The following is a 19,962-nucleotide window of genomic DNA, read 5'->3' as shown; positions in this document are numbered from 1 at the left end:
ACTGTAAAAATATAGGAATACACACATTAACAAATAAATATAGATAATCATCATTGGGAAATGAAATATTTTTATTATTTTTGAATGTTCCATAATCTCTAAATTTAGTAAAATTTAAAAAAAAATATCACTTGGTTTACACATATTTATACCATTAAAATTTTCTGTATTATTTCAAGTAATTCTAATAATATGATGTAAAAAAATATATTTTTTTATTATTAAACAAAATTTTTGAATATAAAACAATTCCTAATATTATCGAATAGTTCTTAACACGTTGTTCAATGTAACATATAATTAAAAACTATAGAAATCTTATAGATTATACTTGTAATTTTTTCAAATATACAAGGTAAAGTAGTTCTCAAATAATATGAAGAAAAATGAAACAATGAAAAGATAAAATATTATAATTATGTTTTTTAATTATACTATTTTCGATTTAAAATATCTATATATGACAAATTAATATTTAACAAAAACCAATTAAACATTAAATATAAATCATCAAATCTTTCATATTGAATAATTAAATTAAAAATTATAAATATTTAAAAATTTAAATTTACTAATAAATATCTATAATTTGTTAGTAAATAATTTTAAAACACAAAATAATTTTTCTATTCAATGAATAATTTTTTTTTAATATTTTAGATATATAATTTATAGTATATATTATACAAGATTCTTATGCATGTAAAACAAAAGAAATATTTAAAATAGTTATATCTAATGTTTAATTTAAAATGTATTCATTTATATATACGTTTAGTTTTTACTATGTTTTTTAATGAATTAAATTAGAAACTAATTTTTTATAGAAAGAAAAATATACTACATGTCGTAAAAAAAAAAAAATATGATAAAAATTACAATTATTTAAACCGTTAATAAAAAAAACAAGAATATATAATGGTATTAAATCAATAATAAAATTAGTTATTATATCATATGGATACTATAGTAGTGAAAAAAGATATACAAATAATGTAAGTTCTTTAAAGATTTCTAGGTTATTGAATTTATTTAATATATTTAATATACAATTAATTATGATTCTGTTATAATGTTAATTTGAAAAATTAACAGCATGCTAATTAAGAGATTGTAAAAAAAATAATTCATAATTAAATTTTATTCATTTTACTGTATTAATTTATTTGAAATAGAATGATAAATTTTATGAAAGTAATAATTAAACTAAAAAGGAAATATAAATAAAAATAAATTCAATTTATAAAAATACTATCTTAAATAATTAAAAAAAAATTCAATAAATACATATTTATGGTTGTATCTAATGAAAAAAATATATTTTGTAATAAAAAATAACAAATTAGTGAAAATTTTACCTCATCCATTACATAAAAATACTTGGATATAATTATTGAACTTTAATAATGAAATAGAATATTTAAAAATTTATATGCATGTATTTCAATTTTTACATATTATTAATAATTTAATAAAAAAAAAAAAAAAGCAATATCCTTTAAACTAATAAATAATATATACATATCAATTATGAAATAAGAAAAAAATATGATAGCACATATTTTACTTGTTGAAGTAATTTTACAGTTAACTGTAACATGTATGTGAATAAAATTATATGTAATTTATTTCTATAATAATGCTAGTAAAAAATATAAATATTTAAAAGAATTTTCAAAAAATAAAGTTTTTGCATTTAATATAACTTTTATTAAAGTATATATAAAGAAAAAAAAAAATAATGAATCAAAAATTTGGGATTTGTTTTAAATGATTAAGAGAAAAAAGATATATTTATCCTATTAAAAAAAATATTAAATTTTAAGAATTATAAGAAATTATATCATTTAACAAATTATACCTAAATTCATTCTGCTTCTCACTATAAATTGATTTATTAGTAAAGTGATCAATAGTTTTCCTTTATTAATGAGAAAACAAGTTAATACATAACATGAAGCATGGTATATTAAATTTAAATGTTACCAGATTATATTGATGCTACCAATGTATATACCTTATATATATTATTTATATAATTAAAAATTTATTTTTTTAAAGTTTTTTTTTTATTTTAATAAAAATTTATCCTTATTAAAAACATAAATTCTTTCCAAAACTACTGATTCTATGTAAAACAATTCTTTAAAATAAACTAATAATTTTACATTGAAGCTACTAACAATATTCAAAAACACATAAAAATTAAATAATAATAAAAATAAAATACTTTTTAATTTTCTTTCAAAATTTCAATTGAATTATTTATTGATTTTAAAATTAAATTAACTAAATATAATTTTTTATCATTATTTAAAAAAAAAAAATTTAACTATCTAGAATAAATTGAAAAGATATTTAAAAAAAAGTAATAATATTTTTTTTTTTATTAACTGAAGAATTTGTATGTTTAACTCTCAGTTTTTTGTATTAGTAGCTATTACTTCATAAAAAGATATTAATATATTTTATTAGTAAAAATATAAAATTTTGAAGATTTAACACATAAAATATGAATATATAAAAATGATGTTGTTGGTGTATTAACAGAAATAATTTAACATATTACATTAAAGTAGCACAATAAATATCTTATTTTATTTAATATTTGTAGTATTATAATAGTTAAAATAAAAATAAGTTTTCCGATATAAGAATGAATCCAAAACACAATTTGATAAATCCTAGTTGAATATTCTATATATATATATTTTTTTTTTTAAAACAAGATAAATATTAACAAAAATAATGAAAAAAAAAAAGAAATATTGTATAAATACAATAGAATATAAATGAAATAATGCTGTATGTAAAAAGAAAAAAAAAAATAAAAAAGAAATAATTAATATTTATTAAATAAATAAACACTAAACAAGAATATTACTAAAATAAAATTTTAGAAAATTAACAAATATATTACGTTATTCACATTTCAATTTATTGATTTTCTGTCTACTCCTATAGAATAATGAATAGAAAAATTAATTAAGAGAATGTTTAATAATTTAATTAATGTAAAAATTATATTAACCAAACATATAAGTAAACTTTATATTTATAGTTTATGTCGTTGAGCATTTAATGCATTAAGGGGAATTTATTCACTTTAATAAAAATTACCTCATTTTTATTAAAAATATAAATACTCATTAATTACTCATTTCCAGGAAAAAATATTTAATAATAATTTTATGATTAAGTGTTTAGCAATTTATTTCCATTGGTTTTAAATTAGTAAAAATGCGTAAAAATTGATGACTAAATTTGCATAACTTATTTTTTGATAATAAAAATTTTATCCTCAAAAATATAAAATTTTTGTAATAATACTAAATTTTTTAAAAAAAAATAATTAAACTAAAAATAATAAAAGAAGATAATTTTTTTTTTTTTTTTTATACATATTTTTTTTTAGTGATTTACGTATAACAGAATCTTTAAATCTAGAAATAATTTTTCTATATTATCCTTTTTCTTTCTAATATGTCATTCAGACTTTCTTATTCCACTATATCTATCATATTAGTTCACTGATTTATTAATTGTATATTTAATGATTTTGATATTATTGAACAAACAAATTAATAAAGAGTATGTAGAGAAAACTCTATTAATTTTGTTTAAATTAAAATAAAATTTTTGGAAAATTATTTACTTTTGCTAATTAATATCAAATATTAGTTATAACAGTTAATTATTACTTAAGTTAATGTATATGATACTCTATAAATGTAATTCTTAACGTTACATTTTTAATTTCATATAAAAAAAAATACATCCCACTTCCATTACAAAAAAAAATAAATAAAAAAACCAAATTTTTCTTTAAAATTTCATGTCTTTTTATGTTAGTATCATAAACATAAGAAAATAAATAAATACTTTTTTTTTTATAGTTGTAACATATAAATAACAAAATGAAATAGAATATATCTATATTCTTTTTTTATGGTATATATTTTTTATGTACATATTTTTTTTTTTAATGTATTAGTTTACATGAGAACATTTTCTTATCATTTTAGCATTGTTTTATTAACTAGACGTTCAGAGACTTTGCTCTAGTACTGAACAAACAAATTAATAAAGAGCATGTAGAGATGCCTCTACGATTTTGGTGTATCTATATATACTTTTATATGCTTTGAACGAGTGATTCTTAATTATATGCTCTACTTCGTTCAGCATTCTTTGATTTCAATAGGCATTTATTTACTTTAATAAAAATCCTTATTGAATATTGACTATTAATTAAATGTAAATTTTTTATTTCTTTGTTATGAGCAATGTTCAGCAATTTAAATATATTGCTGTTGAATTAACAAACATAAACAATTAGTAAAAATGAAAATAAATTATATGAATATTAATTACGTGAAAATTTTATTGTCATATGTATAAAATTTTCTCTCACAAATTAAAAATATAAATATTATGCAAATTAAATTCTTTTATGTAAACATTTTTATTTGTTTAAGAACTCATTTTGTTGGTACTAAATCTTACTCTCGATTTTTATTTAACCAATTTTTCTCTCTTTATTATCCTATTTCAATCCTCTCAAAAAAAAAAATAAATATCTTTTTTTTTTTTTTTTTTTACGTATCTTCATTTTTCAAAAGAAAAATATCTCAAAAAAAATTCCAATAATTTTTTTTTTTTTTTCCTTTTCGCGTTAGCACAACCAACTAAGTATTCTTCATATAGCTAGTCCTTTTTATTACCAAAAAGGTTAATGAAGCCTTTTATTAACAAAGCATGCACGAGTAATAACATTTTTATTCATACATTTAAGTATATTTTAAAATAGACCTATAATACTATTTGTAGATCACTTACTCATCCAAATTTTTCTGTATTTTCAATTCTACTATTTTTCTATTAAAAATGATTTTCTGTTTATCACACATTATTATTTTTTTTATTCTCTTAATACTTACACATGTATCTCTATATATACTTTGAATATCAATTTTTTCTTCCTTTTGAATCTCTTTGTTTCATTATTTCCTTCTTGCTCTATTTCTTCTATATCCCATGCATTTTCTCTACTTTTATTATACTTCCTTTAATTAATTTTTTCTCATATTCTTCTTTATTTTTACATTCTTCTAAAAAATCATTAAATAACTTTTCCTCATAATATCCCATAAATTACTGTTTTTATTCTTTTAAACACTACTTCCATATCTTTTTTTTCTCCTCAAGCATTGATTTATTAGTTACCTACTGGTTAATAAAAGTCTTTATTAGCCTTTTTGGAAAAATAAAGGACTAGTTATATGAACAATATATAGTTGGTCATGCACACACACAAAAAAAAAAATTTGATGATTTTTTTTGTTTGCATTTTTATTGAAAAAAAAGACGTCAGGAAAGAAAAAAATTGATTAAAGAAAAAATTCAACTGGAAAAGGATTTGTTACCAATAAGAATGAGATATTAAAAAAAAAAAAAAAGATTTTTTTTTTTTGGGGGAAGGAAAGATGATTTTAATGAATTTTGTAAGAGAAAATTTTATACATATAACAATAAAATTTTCATGTAATTAATATTTATATAAATTTTGATATTTGTCAATAATTGTTAATGTTTGTTAATTCAACAAAAATATATATTAATTGCTGAATGTAACCCATAACAAATAAACTAGTAATTTACATTTAATTAATAATTAATGTTCAATAAGGATTTAAATTTTTAATAAAAATAAGGATTTTTATTAAGGTAAATAAATGCCTATTGAAATTAAAGAATGCTGAATAAAGTAGATTACGTAATTAAGGGTCACTCATTCAAAGCATTTAAAAAAATATATAAATATATTAAAACTGTAGAGGCAGCTATACATGCTCTTTATTAATTTGTTTGTTGAATACTCTAATAAAGTCACCGAACACCCAGTTAATAAAATATCTGTTTATGATCTCATTTTTATTGGTACTAAATCTTACTCTTGATTTTTATTTACAAATCTTTTTCTTCTCAATTAAATCATTTAAAAAAAATAAATATATTTTTTTTTTTTACGTATCTCCATTTATTAAAAGAAAAAAAATCAAAAAAAAAATTCAATAATTTTTTTTTTTTTTTTTTTTTTTTTCCGTGTGCACAACAAACTACGTATTCTTCATATAGCTAGTCCTTTTTATTACGAATGAGTTTAATGAAGCCTTTTATTAACCAATTACATATTTAAGGATCACTCGTTGAAAGCATTTAAAAATATATATAAATATATAAAAACCGTAGAGGCTACTCTACATGCTCTTTATTAATTTATTTGTTCAGTACCCCAGCAAAGTCACCGGGTAACCAGTTAATAAATCAACTATTGAGTAAACATTTCACTCAGACATTCTATATATTGACTTATTTTTTTTCTCAATGATATTTCTAATGAATTCATTTATTAATTGAACCATTTAATTCTTTTTCTATATTTTAAGCAATAAAATTAATAAAGAAAATGTAGAAAAATATCTAATATGTCAATTATTATAAAATTACTTCTTATGAATAATTATAAAGTTTTTATATAATTTTCCTTATACTATGAAATAAACAAATATTTTTTATATATTGACTTTTTAGTTATATTTTTTAATAGTTTTATGAGAAATTATGTTTTAAAAAAAATCATATACACGAAAAATCATTGAAATTTTTTTTTTTTTAAAAGTTGCTGTATATTTTATTTTGTATAATTTTTTTTTTTTTTTATACATATTTTAATATTCAAATTTTTCAAATATCTTATATTTACTGGAATTTTCTATACGGGATTCTTTTTATTGTATTAAAATTTTAAAAAAGCAAAAGATATCTTTTATTGATAAAATATTGAAAAATCAAAATAAAAAGGAGAATATATATGTATATCTACTAATTTTAGTTGTAAAATGATATTTATGTTAAAATGACTAAATTTCATTAAAATAATTTGCTTAGATGAGAATTTATTTATTTTAATAAAAATTATTATTTTTGTAAAAAAATTGAATAACATTTAAAATTATTAATTAAATGAATAATAAACTCTTAACCTAAATTAGCAAATTTATATTAAGGTTATTAATAGTATTTTAAAGAGATCAAAAAGTTAAATATTTGTCAGTATATAGTATTATTAACCTTGTTTTTAGCTGTAACAAAGATTAATTAAAAATATATTCAACTTTATTTGTGCATGTAATTTATACAAATATTTATATGTATAATGAAAGATGTACACTAAAGTATAGGACTCTAGAAATAGTGTAAAAAAAAAAAAGATCACTCCTTTATATTTTTGGAAGACAAACAAAAAAATTTTTTTTTCTTAGAATGAATATTTAAAAAGAGAAAACAAATTTGCATAAACATGTACGCTTTATTGATAATTTTTTTTTTATTTTTGTTTTATTAATGATTTAAAAAATAAATTATTTATTTATTAATTTTTGTTATGTTCAGCAATGAGAAGAAATTATTTTAATTTTATTTTAGTTTAATGGAGAATTCTACATGTAATGGAGTGTTTGATATCTTATAAAATGTTGATATGATTATGCGAATATTAATTTAAAATAAATAATGAAGTAGAAATTAATTAATAAATTATTATAAGTTAAATTAAGATTATATTCATTTCAATAAAGAACATAATTATGGATTTTTCTACATGCTTTTATTAAATTTACTATTAATAGAATTACAAAAGTTTCAATGGCGAATGAATAAATAATATATTAGCAAAAACAAAATCCCTTTTTATTTTTGTTATAAATTAGGATTTTATTTTTTTGGTTTAAATATTAATTAGAATGGCTAAATTTCAACACAATTCAATAAATTACAAAAAAAAAAAAAAAAAAAAAATATATAAAGTTAAAATTAAAACTATATTTAATAAAGAAATATATAGAAATAAAAAAAAAAAGTAATAAATATTTTCATTTTTTTTTTTTATTTTATTTTTTTATCTATTTAATATGCATGATTAAACTATGTTTTTATTATACGTTATTACTATTTCATATAGGATTATTAATTTCTTTTATTGTCCAAATACGTAAATGTAGAGACACATACACAAAAGAAGCAATAAAAATACTGAGAGGTAACATTTTTATTAAAGACATTATGTTTATATATATGTGAAATGTTTATTTAGGTTTAATGAGCATCCATTGCTTAGATTTATATGATATTAACTAATTAAGCACACAATTAGATTTAATTGAAGCTTATATATAAAATTTTAACGATTGAATTTAGTAAAAATTTCTTTGTATTCTCTTAATATGTTATATATTTATGATTATCCTTTAAGAGATAATTAAAAAATAATTTTAGTAAAAAAAAAACATTTATTAAAAATTATTGTGACAATCTATTATATTTGACATAGAAATTTAAATTTTTAAATCAAATTTTAAAGAATTAAATTTAAAAAATCGTACATGTATATTATAATAATGTTCTTCATTGTTAATAGTATTTACTGTGAACTCCTTCATAAATATATGTATATAACTTTTCTCAAAACATATAAATTTAAAAAATTTACAAATTATGAAGGTATAAATATGATTACATAATTATATATTAATTGTATGTTTTATTAAAAATAATTTAACTAATAATATCTGAAACATAAATCTTTATTCTATATGCCATTTGTTCAACATCTTCTGGTAATGGAATATTTTGTGACTCTAATAAATTATCAGTTTTAGCTTTCGTCATAGCAATATATTCTATATCATCTTCCTGCACACCGGAATTAAGAATCTGCATTGCGATTTCATAAACTAAATCACTCTCAAGGAGAAAAATTTTCAACATATTCGAAATTCTACTTTTTGATATTGATTCTAAAGAGGTAAGTCTAATGCATTCTTTTACTCTAATAAACATATTTCTAAGTTGAGCATATGACAATAAAATATTGTTTTTTTTAGCGATACCATTTATTGTTTGCATTATAAGTTTAGAATCAAAGAAAACATCTCTTGCTGTATGGCTGTAATCTTTACTATAAATTATATCTAGTAAATCCTTCATGACTTCATAATGTAAATTAGAATATAATTGAACATATTCCTCATTCTTCCAAGGAGCATTCTTAAATTTCTCATTATAAACAATTACGGCGCTATCAACAGATTGGCTTATTCTGGTAGCTATCTTTGTGATAACACTATCTGATAATGTGATATTTTGTAAACTTAATTTTCTACGAACTAAATCTAATATTTTATCCATATTATCTTTAATATTATATTTTACTTCTTCATCACTAGTAATTAAACTTTTCAGTAATTCTTCAGTTGCACATTTCTCCAACTCAAAAATTTTTTGCAAAAGGTTTTCCCTAGTCATACGTGATTCTATAGGAAGTTCCATAACACGTTCAATCATTCTGTTTAATATATTAAACATTTCACGAAGAGGTAAAGTTATTCCTTCAAAATAAAATCTACTGTTAATTTTTTCAAGCATACTTTCCATATCATTTGTAGCTTGTTCTATGCTATAATTTTCACTATTCACTTTAAAAAATAGTTCTTGAGATAAAAGATACTCTGAATATGGGAATTTAATTATAAAATTATCCTTTTCTAAAAATGTATCATCATCTTTAGTTTTACTATAAAATTCACGTACATATGGAATACTTTCTGCAAGACTCCTCTGTGATATTAATTTCATTTCATGATAATCTATTTGTAATATATGATTAAATGATTTTCGTAATAAACGAAAGTCAAGAATAAATATTATAAAGTAAGGAACCAATAATATGATATAAAAATTAAATGCTTTTAAGATATTCATTTTTATAAAAAAAAAAAAAATTAACTTATGTTATCCTACTCAATAATATACATGTAAAAATTAATAAAAAAATATGCATATAATATTAAAATGTGTTCATCGTATATAAAGTAAAATGATTATAAATTAATAAATTATAATTGCTTTTATTAAAAGATTCCATTAAAATTTTTTCACTTCTTTTAATATATCAATTTATTACTTAAGCAACCTTAAAATTTTTTTTTCGAATTTATAATTTTATCTAATTTACAATTAATAATTTATAATTTTACCTTTTCTAATTTATAATACTATGTTAATTTATAATTTTACTTTTCTAATTTTTAACTTTATTCTTTGTAATTTATTATTCTTTTTTAAATTTATTGAAATGGCTTATTTTATAAAAATAATGTTCATTTTAAATTTTCACCTAGCATTTTCTTATTACTTATGTTTAATTGAATGCTGAATTAAAATTTAAAATAAACTCATACTTTGCAACATAAAATATCCGTTAAATTATAAAAGAATATATTTTAGAATTAAGCTTTTCTATTGATGGTCATTTCAAAAAAAATAAAATTAAAAATAATTCAAACAATTGTCAAATGGTGCTTAAAAAAATAAGCATTTGTTTAATATTGCATATGTTAAAAATAAATTAAAACAATTGGGAGCATTGATATTGTAAGAATAACTTTATATTTTAATATAATAAAATTAAATGTTATATATACAAATTTTTTATTTAATATTTTTAAAAAAAATTAATATAAAACTAAATGATACATCCTATTTTTTTTTTGTAATTTTTTTTATTATAAATATCAATCAAAGTATTGCATGCATTAAAAATTTTTTAACAGAATAAATATAAAAATTACATTTAAAAAAATAAAAACTTTAAAACGAAATACATGAATATGTTGAAATATAAATTGACATAAAATTAAATAATTAAACTACCAAAAAAAGCACTGATGAAAAGTAAAAAAAAAAAATGTTATAAATATACAACAATTTGCTGTTTAAATTCTATTAGTAGCAAAAAAAATTTATAATAAAATAATTTTTTTATTAATTTTAATTTTGATTTTACAAAAATTATTATGAAAAGTTAAAATGAACTTAAAGAAAAAAATTTTTTTTTTATGTAATACAAAATTATTAAATATATGATGTGAATGATTACTTTTATTATATTGTAGTTTTTTGTTTTATTCTTTATTTTTATTTATAATATTTTCTTTGTTTAATAAAACTAAGAGTCAAAATTAGTTTCTATTTTAATTTTATTTTTTTCAAGAAAATTCAAATAAGTTATAATTTAATGCTATTGCATTTTAGTTATTTTGATATTTAGCATCTATTATTATAATTAAATTATATATTATTTATTTTTTCTGTTTTATAGTTTTTTTTGGGTTATAATTTAATATTATACTATTTTTGGATATAAGTATAGAAATTATGTTAAAAATATTTAATTTCTATTAAATTTTTTAGATTTTTTATATAACAATTTTATACAAATTATTTTGTTAATCTATGTGAATAAGTAACATCTTTACCATTGAAATTATTAGCTTTGTGTTTAAAGGAATTTGCAGAGTATTTAATAGACAAATTAATGAGAGTATACATAAATGTATCTATTGATTTTATTTTTTGTAAGAATTACTTTAATCATCATTTATTAACTATTCATTTAAAGACTTTTATGAAATATTTTAAAAAACAAATTAACAAAAAAAAATTTATGAAAATGTCCATCAATTTTATTGTTTTTAAATACCTTTTTTATTAAGTTGAATTTGTGATTATGCCTTCAGTTATTTAAAAATATATAAGATTTATATATAATGCTTATACAACATATAATAAATATCTCATACAAATGTAAAAATAATATTTTTGGTATGAATACTTTTTCTCTATATATGTTTATTTTTAGATAATTATATATATCTACTCCTTATCTTTTATCTATCCTTTTCAAAATATTCATTTCGTTAAATGCTATTTTCCTTATAAATAATATATCATAATTTTTATTATTATTTTAATAAAATAAAAATTAATATACATATGCAACGAAAAAAACTGTAAAACAACATGCATATATATATAAAGAAACATTTGTATTCTATACTTTAATTTTATAAAACTGAAGAATATAAACTTGTATATGGTTGTTTACTAAAGAGAATTATTAACATTTTAAAAAAAAAAAAAAAGCAAGAGATGTATGGAGTATACATTGCTATGAAAGTGATAGATAAAAAAAGAAATTAACTGTTAATTTTTTTTTTTCTTTTTGTAATTTTTTAAATACATAAAATATGTATTTTTTTTAAAAAAGGATTAAACTGTTGAAAATTAAAAAGGAGTTTTCTACTAAAAAGCTTTCTTGTAGTCAATTTGTTTAAATTTATATAAAATTTTATATTAACAATACAACTTTCGTGCTTTTTAGTATTTATATAATTTATTTTTGCACTTTTTTAATTGTTTAAATTTGTTAATTTTCGAGCAATATAGTAGCTATTTCTACAATCTCATCTCCATATGTTGTTCGTAGCAAGGACTCAAGTATCATGCATGTCTCTTTCCTAGAGAACCCTTGCATGTTTATTTTCTTTTCAAAATACGTAAACCATTCAAAATACTCCTTTAGTGATCCTTTTGCTAATTTTGGAATTTCTTTTATAATTTTTACTTCTGTTGATTCATTATCCTTTTTGGCCTTGAATACATAAGACTTATGAAAAGAAACTATGTCCTCCAGTATCTTCAATCCAAGCTTATCTATTTCTTCCTCAATGATTAATAATAGCTAATCTAAAGTCGATTTTGTTTGTGCTGGTTTCGCTTTCCTGCCGTTGTCGCGAATTGATTTATTAACTGGGTGTTCGGTGACTTTGCAAGAGTACTGAACAAATAAATTAATAAAGAACATGTAAAGTTGCCTCTATGGTTTTGATGTATTTGTATATATTTTTAAATGTTTTGAACGAGTGATCCTTAATTATGTGATCTATTTCGTTCAGCATTCTTTAATTTCAATAGGCATTTATTTACTTTAAAACAAATCTTTATTTTTGTTAAAAATTTAAATCTTTATTCAATATTGATTATTAATTAAATGTATATTCAATTTCTTTGTTATAAGTTATGTTCAGAAATTAATATATATTGCTGTTGAATTAACAAACATAAACAATTAGTGACAATACAAATTAATTATATAAATATTAATTACGTGAAAATTTCATTGTTATATATATAAAATTTTCTCTTACAAAATTAATTAAATCCTACTTCCCAAAAAAAAAAAAGAAAATCTTTTTTTTTTATCTCATTCTTATTGGTAACAAATCTTTTTCCAATTGATTTCTTTTTTTATAAATTTTTTTTTTTATAAAAATACAAACAAAATAAAATTGTTCATTTTTTTTTGTGTGTGCATGACTAACTACATATTCTTCATATAACTAGTCCTTTTATTTTCCAAAAAAGTTAATAAAGCCTTTTATTAACCACTATGTAACTGTTGATAAGAATTTTACATATTTCTCTTAATATTTTAAAATGTCGAATTATTTTTTTCATTAAAATGATATTATCACCAGCACATACAACTATATGTTTTTCTTGAATTAAGTCCTTAAAAATATTTTCCATTATTTTTGGAAATTATGCAGAACTCATTTTGAATCAAAATGGAAATATATTAAATAAAAAATATACATAAATGGGTAATATAAAACCTGTATGTTTTTTACTATTTTATTTTGATGAAATATTATAAAATATTTTTTTAAGGTCTATCTTCAAGAACCATTTAATACCTAGTAAGTAAAAGATATTATTTTCCATTTTGAATTTCTAATACAATAAAAAGATTACATATAGGAGTTTTGGTTTATAAATAGTGCTATCACCTCTTTTCAATCATATTTAAATAAATAAAATAAGTAAAAACTTTTTATTTCTGCATGTGGTTAATAATATGCATTATTAACCTTTATGGAAAATAAAAGGACTAGTTAAATGAAGAATACGAAATTGGAAATGCATACACAAATAAAAAAAAATGATGATCAATTTTTTTTGTTTGTACTTTTTTTTTAAAAAAAGTACAAAGACCGTTAGGAAAAAAAATTGATAAAAAAAGAATCAATTGGTAAGAAAAAAAAAAAAAAAAAGAATTTTTTTTTTTTTGGGAATAATATATGATTTTGATGAATTTTGTAAAAGAAAATTTTTTACATATAACAATAAAATTTTCACGCAATTAATATATATAATTTTTTTTGTATTGTCAATAATTGTTTATGTTTGTTAATTCAACAGCAATATATATTAATTGCTGAATGTAACTCATAACAAATAGACAGGTAATTTACAATTAATTAATAATTAATGTTCAATAAGGATTTAAATTTTTAATAAAAATAAGGATTTTTATTAAAGTAAATATACTCTTATTGAAATTAAAGAATGCTGAATGAAGTAAATTACATAATTAAGGATAAATCGTTCAAAGCATTAAAAAATATATATAAATACATGAAAACCGTAGAGGCAACTTTACATGCTCTTTATTAATTTATTTGTTCAGTACTCTAGCAAAGTGGTTAACAAAAGGCTTCATTAGCCTTTTTGGTAATAAAAAGGACTAGCTATATGATGAATACGTAGTTGGTTGTGCACAGGCGAAAAAAAAAAAAAAAAAAAAAAAAAAAAATTATTGAATTTTTTTTGGAGATATTTTTCTTTTGAAAAATGGAGAGACGTAAAAAAAAAAAAAAAAATATATATTTATTTTTTTTTTAAAGGATTGAATTAAAGAGAGAGAAAAGAAAATTGGTAAAATAAAAATCGAGAGTAAGATTTAGTACCAATAAAAATAAGATCTTAAAAAGATAATAATGTTTACATAAAAGAGTTTAATTTGCATAATGTTTATATTTTTAATTTGTGAGAGAAAATTTTATACATATGACAAAATTCTCACGTAATTAATATTCATATAATTTATTTGCATTTTTACTAATTGTTTATGTTTGTTAATTCAACAGCAATATATTTAAATTGCTAAAAATAACTCATTACAAAGAAACAATTAATTTACATTTAATTAACAATCAATATTCAATAAGGATTTAAATTTTTAAAAAAAATAGGGATTTATATTAAAATAAATAAATGCCTATTGAAATTAAAGAATGCCGAACGAAGTAGAGCACATAATTAAGAATCACTCGTTCAATGCATATAAAAGTATATGTAAATACACCAAAATCGTAGAGGTATCTCCACATGCTCTTTATTAATTTGTTTGTTCAGTACTCTAGCAAAGTCACCGAAAACCCAGTTAATAAATCAATATTTTAATGTAATAAAAATAAAATGAGTTTTTTTTATGTTCTACTTATTAATTTGTTTTTTTAATACTATCAAAATGGTTAATAAGAGAGATTATTAACTTCTTTGAGAATAAAATAACTAGTTATATGGAAAATAAATAGTAATCTATGCAAGAGTTAGATAAAAAAAAAGAAAAAAAATTGGATGATAATTTTTATTGTTTTCTTTTATAAATTAAATATATAAAAAAGTATTATTTTTTTTTTTTGGAAAAAAAAAGAGATGGATGAAAAAAGTTTGTTGAAAAATATAAAAAGTAATTTAAAGAATAAAGAATTTTCTTTTGTAGTGAATTTTTATTTTGAGTTTTTAAGAAAAAATTTTATATTAACTATAATAAAATTTTCATATTTGTAATGTTTTCAAAATTTAATATGTACTTAATCAACTACTTACGTTTGTTAATATAAAAACGGCGGACTTTAGATACTAAATATTGTTCATAACGTAGTAAGTAGAAATATATTTAATTAGGAATCATGTTAAGTTAAAATTTTAATTGTTAATAAAAATGAGGATTTTTATTAAAGTAAATAAAAGCCTCTTAATAAAACAAATGATCAATGAAATAGGTAATATATAAAAACAGTTTATTGGATTATAGTATTAAAATTATACATAAATTCATTAAATTAGTAGAGGAAACTCTACATATACTTTATTAATTTGTTTCTTCAATACTTATAACAAATTCAATGAAGAGGCAATTAATAAAGTACTCTTTTAGTAAAGGCTTCTCCTTATTTTCATTAAAGCATAAATATCCTTTATAAAATACTTTAATTATTTGTAAAATATTTATTTCATATAAAATAATAATTTTTCGTTAAAATTATTAATATTATTTTCAAAAATTACTCCAATTTAAAGCAAAAATTTTTTTTTATTATTTCTAAATGAAAAAAATAATATTCATGAAAAATAATTAATTGTTTTAGAATCATTATTTATATATTTAATCAAAATTTTATATTTATAATAAATATTTTAGAATTACTGAATATAAGTGCTCTTTTTATTAATCTTTTTAAATATCTTATAAATTAATTAGATAGATAAAATTAAATAAAATATTGGATAAACATACTTTTTTTAAAGAAATATAATGTTGTATAATTTAATTATTCATACGATGTAATTCAATTATATAATGCTTTCTTATTTATAGGAAAAATATATGATAATAGACAAAATTAATGGACACTATTCTGCATGTTCCTTACTAATTTGCGTGTAAATAATTTATAGAAGTTTGTTAGTAGGTAATTAACAAATCACATACAAAATGGAATGTTCCATATCTTAGAGGAATAAAAATATTTATAAATCGAAACTCTCTAAATTTTAGAAGATCGAAACATATTCAAATTGAATTGATTTTGATTTGCAACCGTTTTCAAGTTAAGAAGAAATATTTTTTTATATATATTTTATTTGTATGTGATTACTAATAATTTTTTTTTTTTTGCAAAAAAAGATAAATGAAAAAATAGAAAGAATAAAAATATTTTGTGATAATATTTTCATTTGTTCAATTCATGTAAGCTTATGAAAATGCTTATTATGTAATATATAAATATTAATTACTAAAAAATTATTTTTTTAATTTACATCAAGAGTATTAATAACATTAACAAATGTAATTGATATTATTTTACATTATCTTTTTTAATTTTTTTTCTTAATATTTTATCAATGTCTTTGAACAATTGAAGAATAAATTAAAAAGTTAATTTACCAGTTAACTTGCATAAAATGCTTCATATATTATATATTAGTACTATGTATTAAATATTATAAATTTTTCATAGTTAAACATTTAAACATAATATATTCTCTTTTTACTATTATAGAAATAATTGCTTTAAAAAACATAATATATATTATTTTACGTACTTTTTATGAAATTAGTCATCCTATGCTTTATAAAACTGTTAAACATAGAAAACAACAAATTAATAATAAAGTAAATTTTTATTTCATAAAAGAAACAATACATTTCTTAATATTTACACTTTTTTATATATAACAAAAAATAAAAATAAGTAGCTAGAAAAAAAAAAAATTTTTTCCTTAGCATTAATATAATAATAATAGAAAAACATCATATATTAAACCCAAATGAAACTTATTTATGTTATTTTAATATTATATTGTCTCTCTGTGATTTATTAACTAAGTGTTCGGGGACTTTACTATAGTACTGAACAAACCAATTAATAAAGAGCATGTAGAGATTACTCTACGATTTTTGTATACTTATGTATATTTTTATATGCTTTGAACGAGTGATCTTTAATCATAATCTACTTCATTCAGCATTCTTTTATTTCAAAAGGCATTTATTTATTTTAATAAATAAATTCTTATTTTTATTAAAAATTTAAATACTGATTTAACATTAATTATTAATTAATTATAATTACTAGTTTATTTATTATGAGTTATATTCAACAATCATTTTATATTGCTATTGAATTAACAAAACACAAATACTTATTAAAAATGCAAATAAATTATATGAATATTGATTACGTGAGAATTTTATCTTCATGTGCATAAAATTTTCTCTCATAAATTCAAAATATAAATATTATGCAAATTAAACGCTTTACAAAAACATTATTATCTTTTTGTAAAAAAATCTCTCTCTCCTCAAGAAAAAAAAAAATTTAAATCTTTTTATTTTTTTTTTTTTATTTTTATCTTTATCTTTTTCGAAGGAAACATTTCTCAAAAAAAAAATTCCAATAATTTTTTTTTTTTTTTTTTCTTTCTTTTTTTTTTTTTAGTTAGCACAACTATGTATTCTCCACATAGCTAGTCCTTTTATAGCCAAAAAGGTTAATGAAGCCTTTTATTAACCACTCTGTTATTTAGTTACACATATTAGAATTTCTCCTCCGTTAAGATTTTGCCATTATATTACTTGATCTGAGGGTATATCTTCATCTATATAGGGAAAATTCTTGTCGTAACCGAATGCACGAAGAAATCTATGTAATCTACTTCTCTTTGCATTTTCTGTTCTTTTTACTTTTAATAATTTAGGAGAATTTATACATTCCATAGGTATTTCATTTAATCTTTTCTTTGCTTTTTTTTTTTTTGGATTATCTCTTCCAAGAAATTTTCCAACAGGAGTATACTATATTGTAAATTAAAAAATTATTTTTAATGAATGTAATTTTAATTTATACAAATGGTTTGAAAAGAAAAAAAAAATATATATATATTTTTGCATAAATAACTTCATCTTACCATATAAAGAAGAACAAAAAAAAAAACTCCCCCGAGAAGAGCAACAGAAACAGGAAGAGCAACAAAAGCTGGTCCACATAATAATCCTGTACATGTTGCACCAGTTAAGCCACCACCATGTTGTGTAGGGATTAATGCAGTTGGATTATTCGTTAAAACAGTAGCAGTATTTATTTCATTTGTAGAAAGAATAGTAGGAGAATCACTTGTATTTTTTATAGGAGTCGTAGAATTATTATGAGAATCTGATGAAATTGTAGGTAAAAAACTGGTTGATGATGATAAATCAGAGTCGGATGACAAAGCAGTTGTAGGTGATACAGTTGATTCAGGTGATAAAGTAGATATGGGCAATGTAGTTATGTTAGATGATTCAGTTGGTGTGGGTAATGAAATGGAGGTAGATGGTGAATTATGTGATGATGCAGATGTAGATGATGAACCATTAAGATTTGTTGTTACATTTGCAGCATTTAACATTCTTTCTTGGATAAATGTATCTAATGCCTTATCTAATAGAACTTTATCTGTAAAGCCTCTCCATGAAGTCAGGGTTTTATTAAAAAAACTCTTTACCTCAGGATCTGATGATAAATTTAATACATTTGTAATATTTCTACCTTTTTGATACATCCATTCTAAAAAATTCTGGGTATTGTTAGGTGTAAAACTTTCAGTTAATTTATTTAGATTATCAAAAAAATCTTCTTCAATATACTTTAACCAAATATCCAAAAATTTTTCATGTGAATTGGTTGATCTTACTCTTCTACTACTTGTTCCTCGTTGTTGTTCTGCTAGAATTCTTCCACATCTAAGACATAATTCTGTTTTTAGGTTATTTTTTCCAATTTCAAAGCTATGAAGTGGAATTACATTAAAAAATTAAAATTATAAAAATTATTTTTTATAGAATAATGCAAATTTTCAAAAATATAAGATATAAATATATTTTTTATGATGAATATTACTTTATACTGTAAAAATATTGGAATATACAAACTAAAAAATAAACATAGATAATCATCATTGGGAAATAATATATTTTTATTTTTATTATTTTTGAATGTTCCATTATCTCTGAATTTAGTAAAATTTACAAAAAAAATCACTTGATTTATATATATTTATACCATTAAAATTTTCTGTATTATTTCAAGTAATTCTAATAATATGTTGTAAAAAAATATATTTTATTATTATTAAACAAAATTTTTGAATATAAAATAATTACTAATATTATCGAATAGTTCTTAATACGTTGTTCAATGTAACATTAATTAAAAAAAATAGAAATCCTATAGATTATACTTGTAATTTTTTCAAATATACAAAGTAAAACAGTTCTCAAATAATATGAAGAAAAATGAAACAATGAAAAAGATAAAAAATTATATTTATATTTTTTAACTATACTATTTTCGATTTAAAATATCTATACATGATAAATTAATATTTAAC

The 19,962-nt window shown here is 18.9% G+C and overlaps 2 protein-coding genes across 2 annotated transcripts, besides 7 other annotated features; both read right to left on the bottom strand.

Moving 5' to 3' along the window:
- Window positions 1-4,184: 4,184 nt before the first annotated feature.
- Window positions 4,185-4,599: a repeat region.
- Window positions 4,600-5,230: 631 nt separating this feature from the next.
- Window positions 5,231-5,915: a repeat region.
- A 2,701-nt stretch (window positions 5,916-8,616) lies between these two features.
- On the bottom strand, window positions 8,617-9,822 carry PGAL8A_00412200 (hypothetical protein; the record flags this gene model as incomplete). Its single annotated transcript, XM_028672831.1, has 1 exon — window positions 8,617-9,822. One exon carries the CDS (start codon window positions 9,820-9,822, stop codon window positions 8,617-8,619), a length of 1,206 nt encoding a protein of 401 aa, XP_028529345.1.
- A 2,523-nt stretch (window positions 9,823-12,345) lies between these two features.
- Window positions 12,346-13,266: a repeat region.
- Window positions 13,267-13,806: 540 nt separating this feature from the next.
- Window positions 13,807-14,445: a repeat region.
- Window positions 14,446-14,603: 158 nt separating this feature from the next.
- Window positions 14,604-15,203: a repeat region.
- A 71-nt stretch (window positions 15,204-15,274) lies between these two features.
- Window positions 15,275-15,955: a repeat region.
- A 1,449-nt stretch (window positions 15,956-17,404) lies between these two features.
- Window positions 17,405-18,107: a repeat region.
- Window positions 18,029-19,528, bottom strand: PGAL8A_00412100 (PIR-like protein; the record flags this gene model as incomplete). Its single annotated transcript, XM_028672830.1, has 4 exons — window positions 18,029-18,094; window positions 18,170-18,388; window positions 18,502-19,360; window positions 19,473-19,528. The coding sequence occupies 4 exons, from the start codon at window positions 19,526-19,528 to the stop codon at window positions 18,029-18,031; spliced, it is 1,200 nt and encodes a 399-aa protein (XP_028529344.1).
- Between the last annotated feature and the right edge of the window lie 434 nt (window positions 19,529-19,962).

This window comes from Plasmodium gallinaceum (assembly GCF_900005855.1).
Source record: "Plasmodium gallinaceum strain 8A genome assembly, contig: PGAL8A_v1_112, whole genome shotgun sequence".
Classification (NCBI taxonomy): Eukaryota; Apicomplexa; class Aconoidasida; order Haemosporida; family Plasmodiidae; genus Plasmodium; species Plasmodium gallinaceum.
Note: the sequence above shows the minus strand (reverse complement) of the source record. Positions and strands in the feature narration are given on the sequence as shown.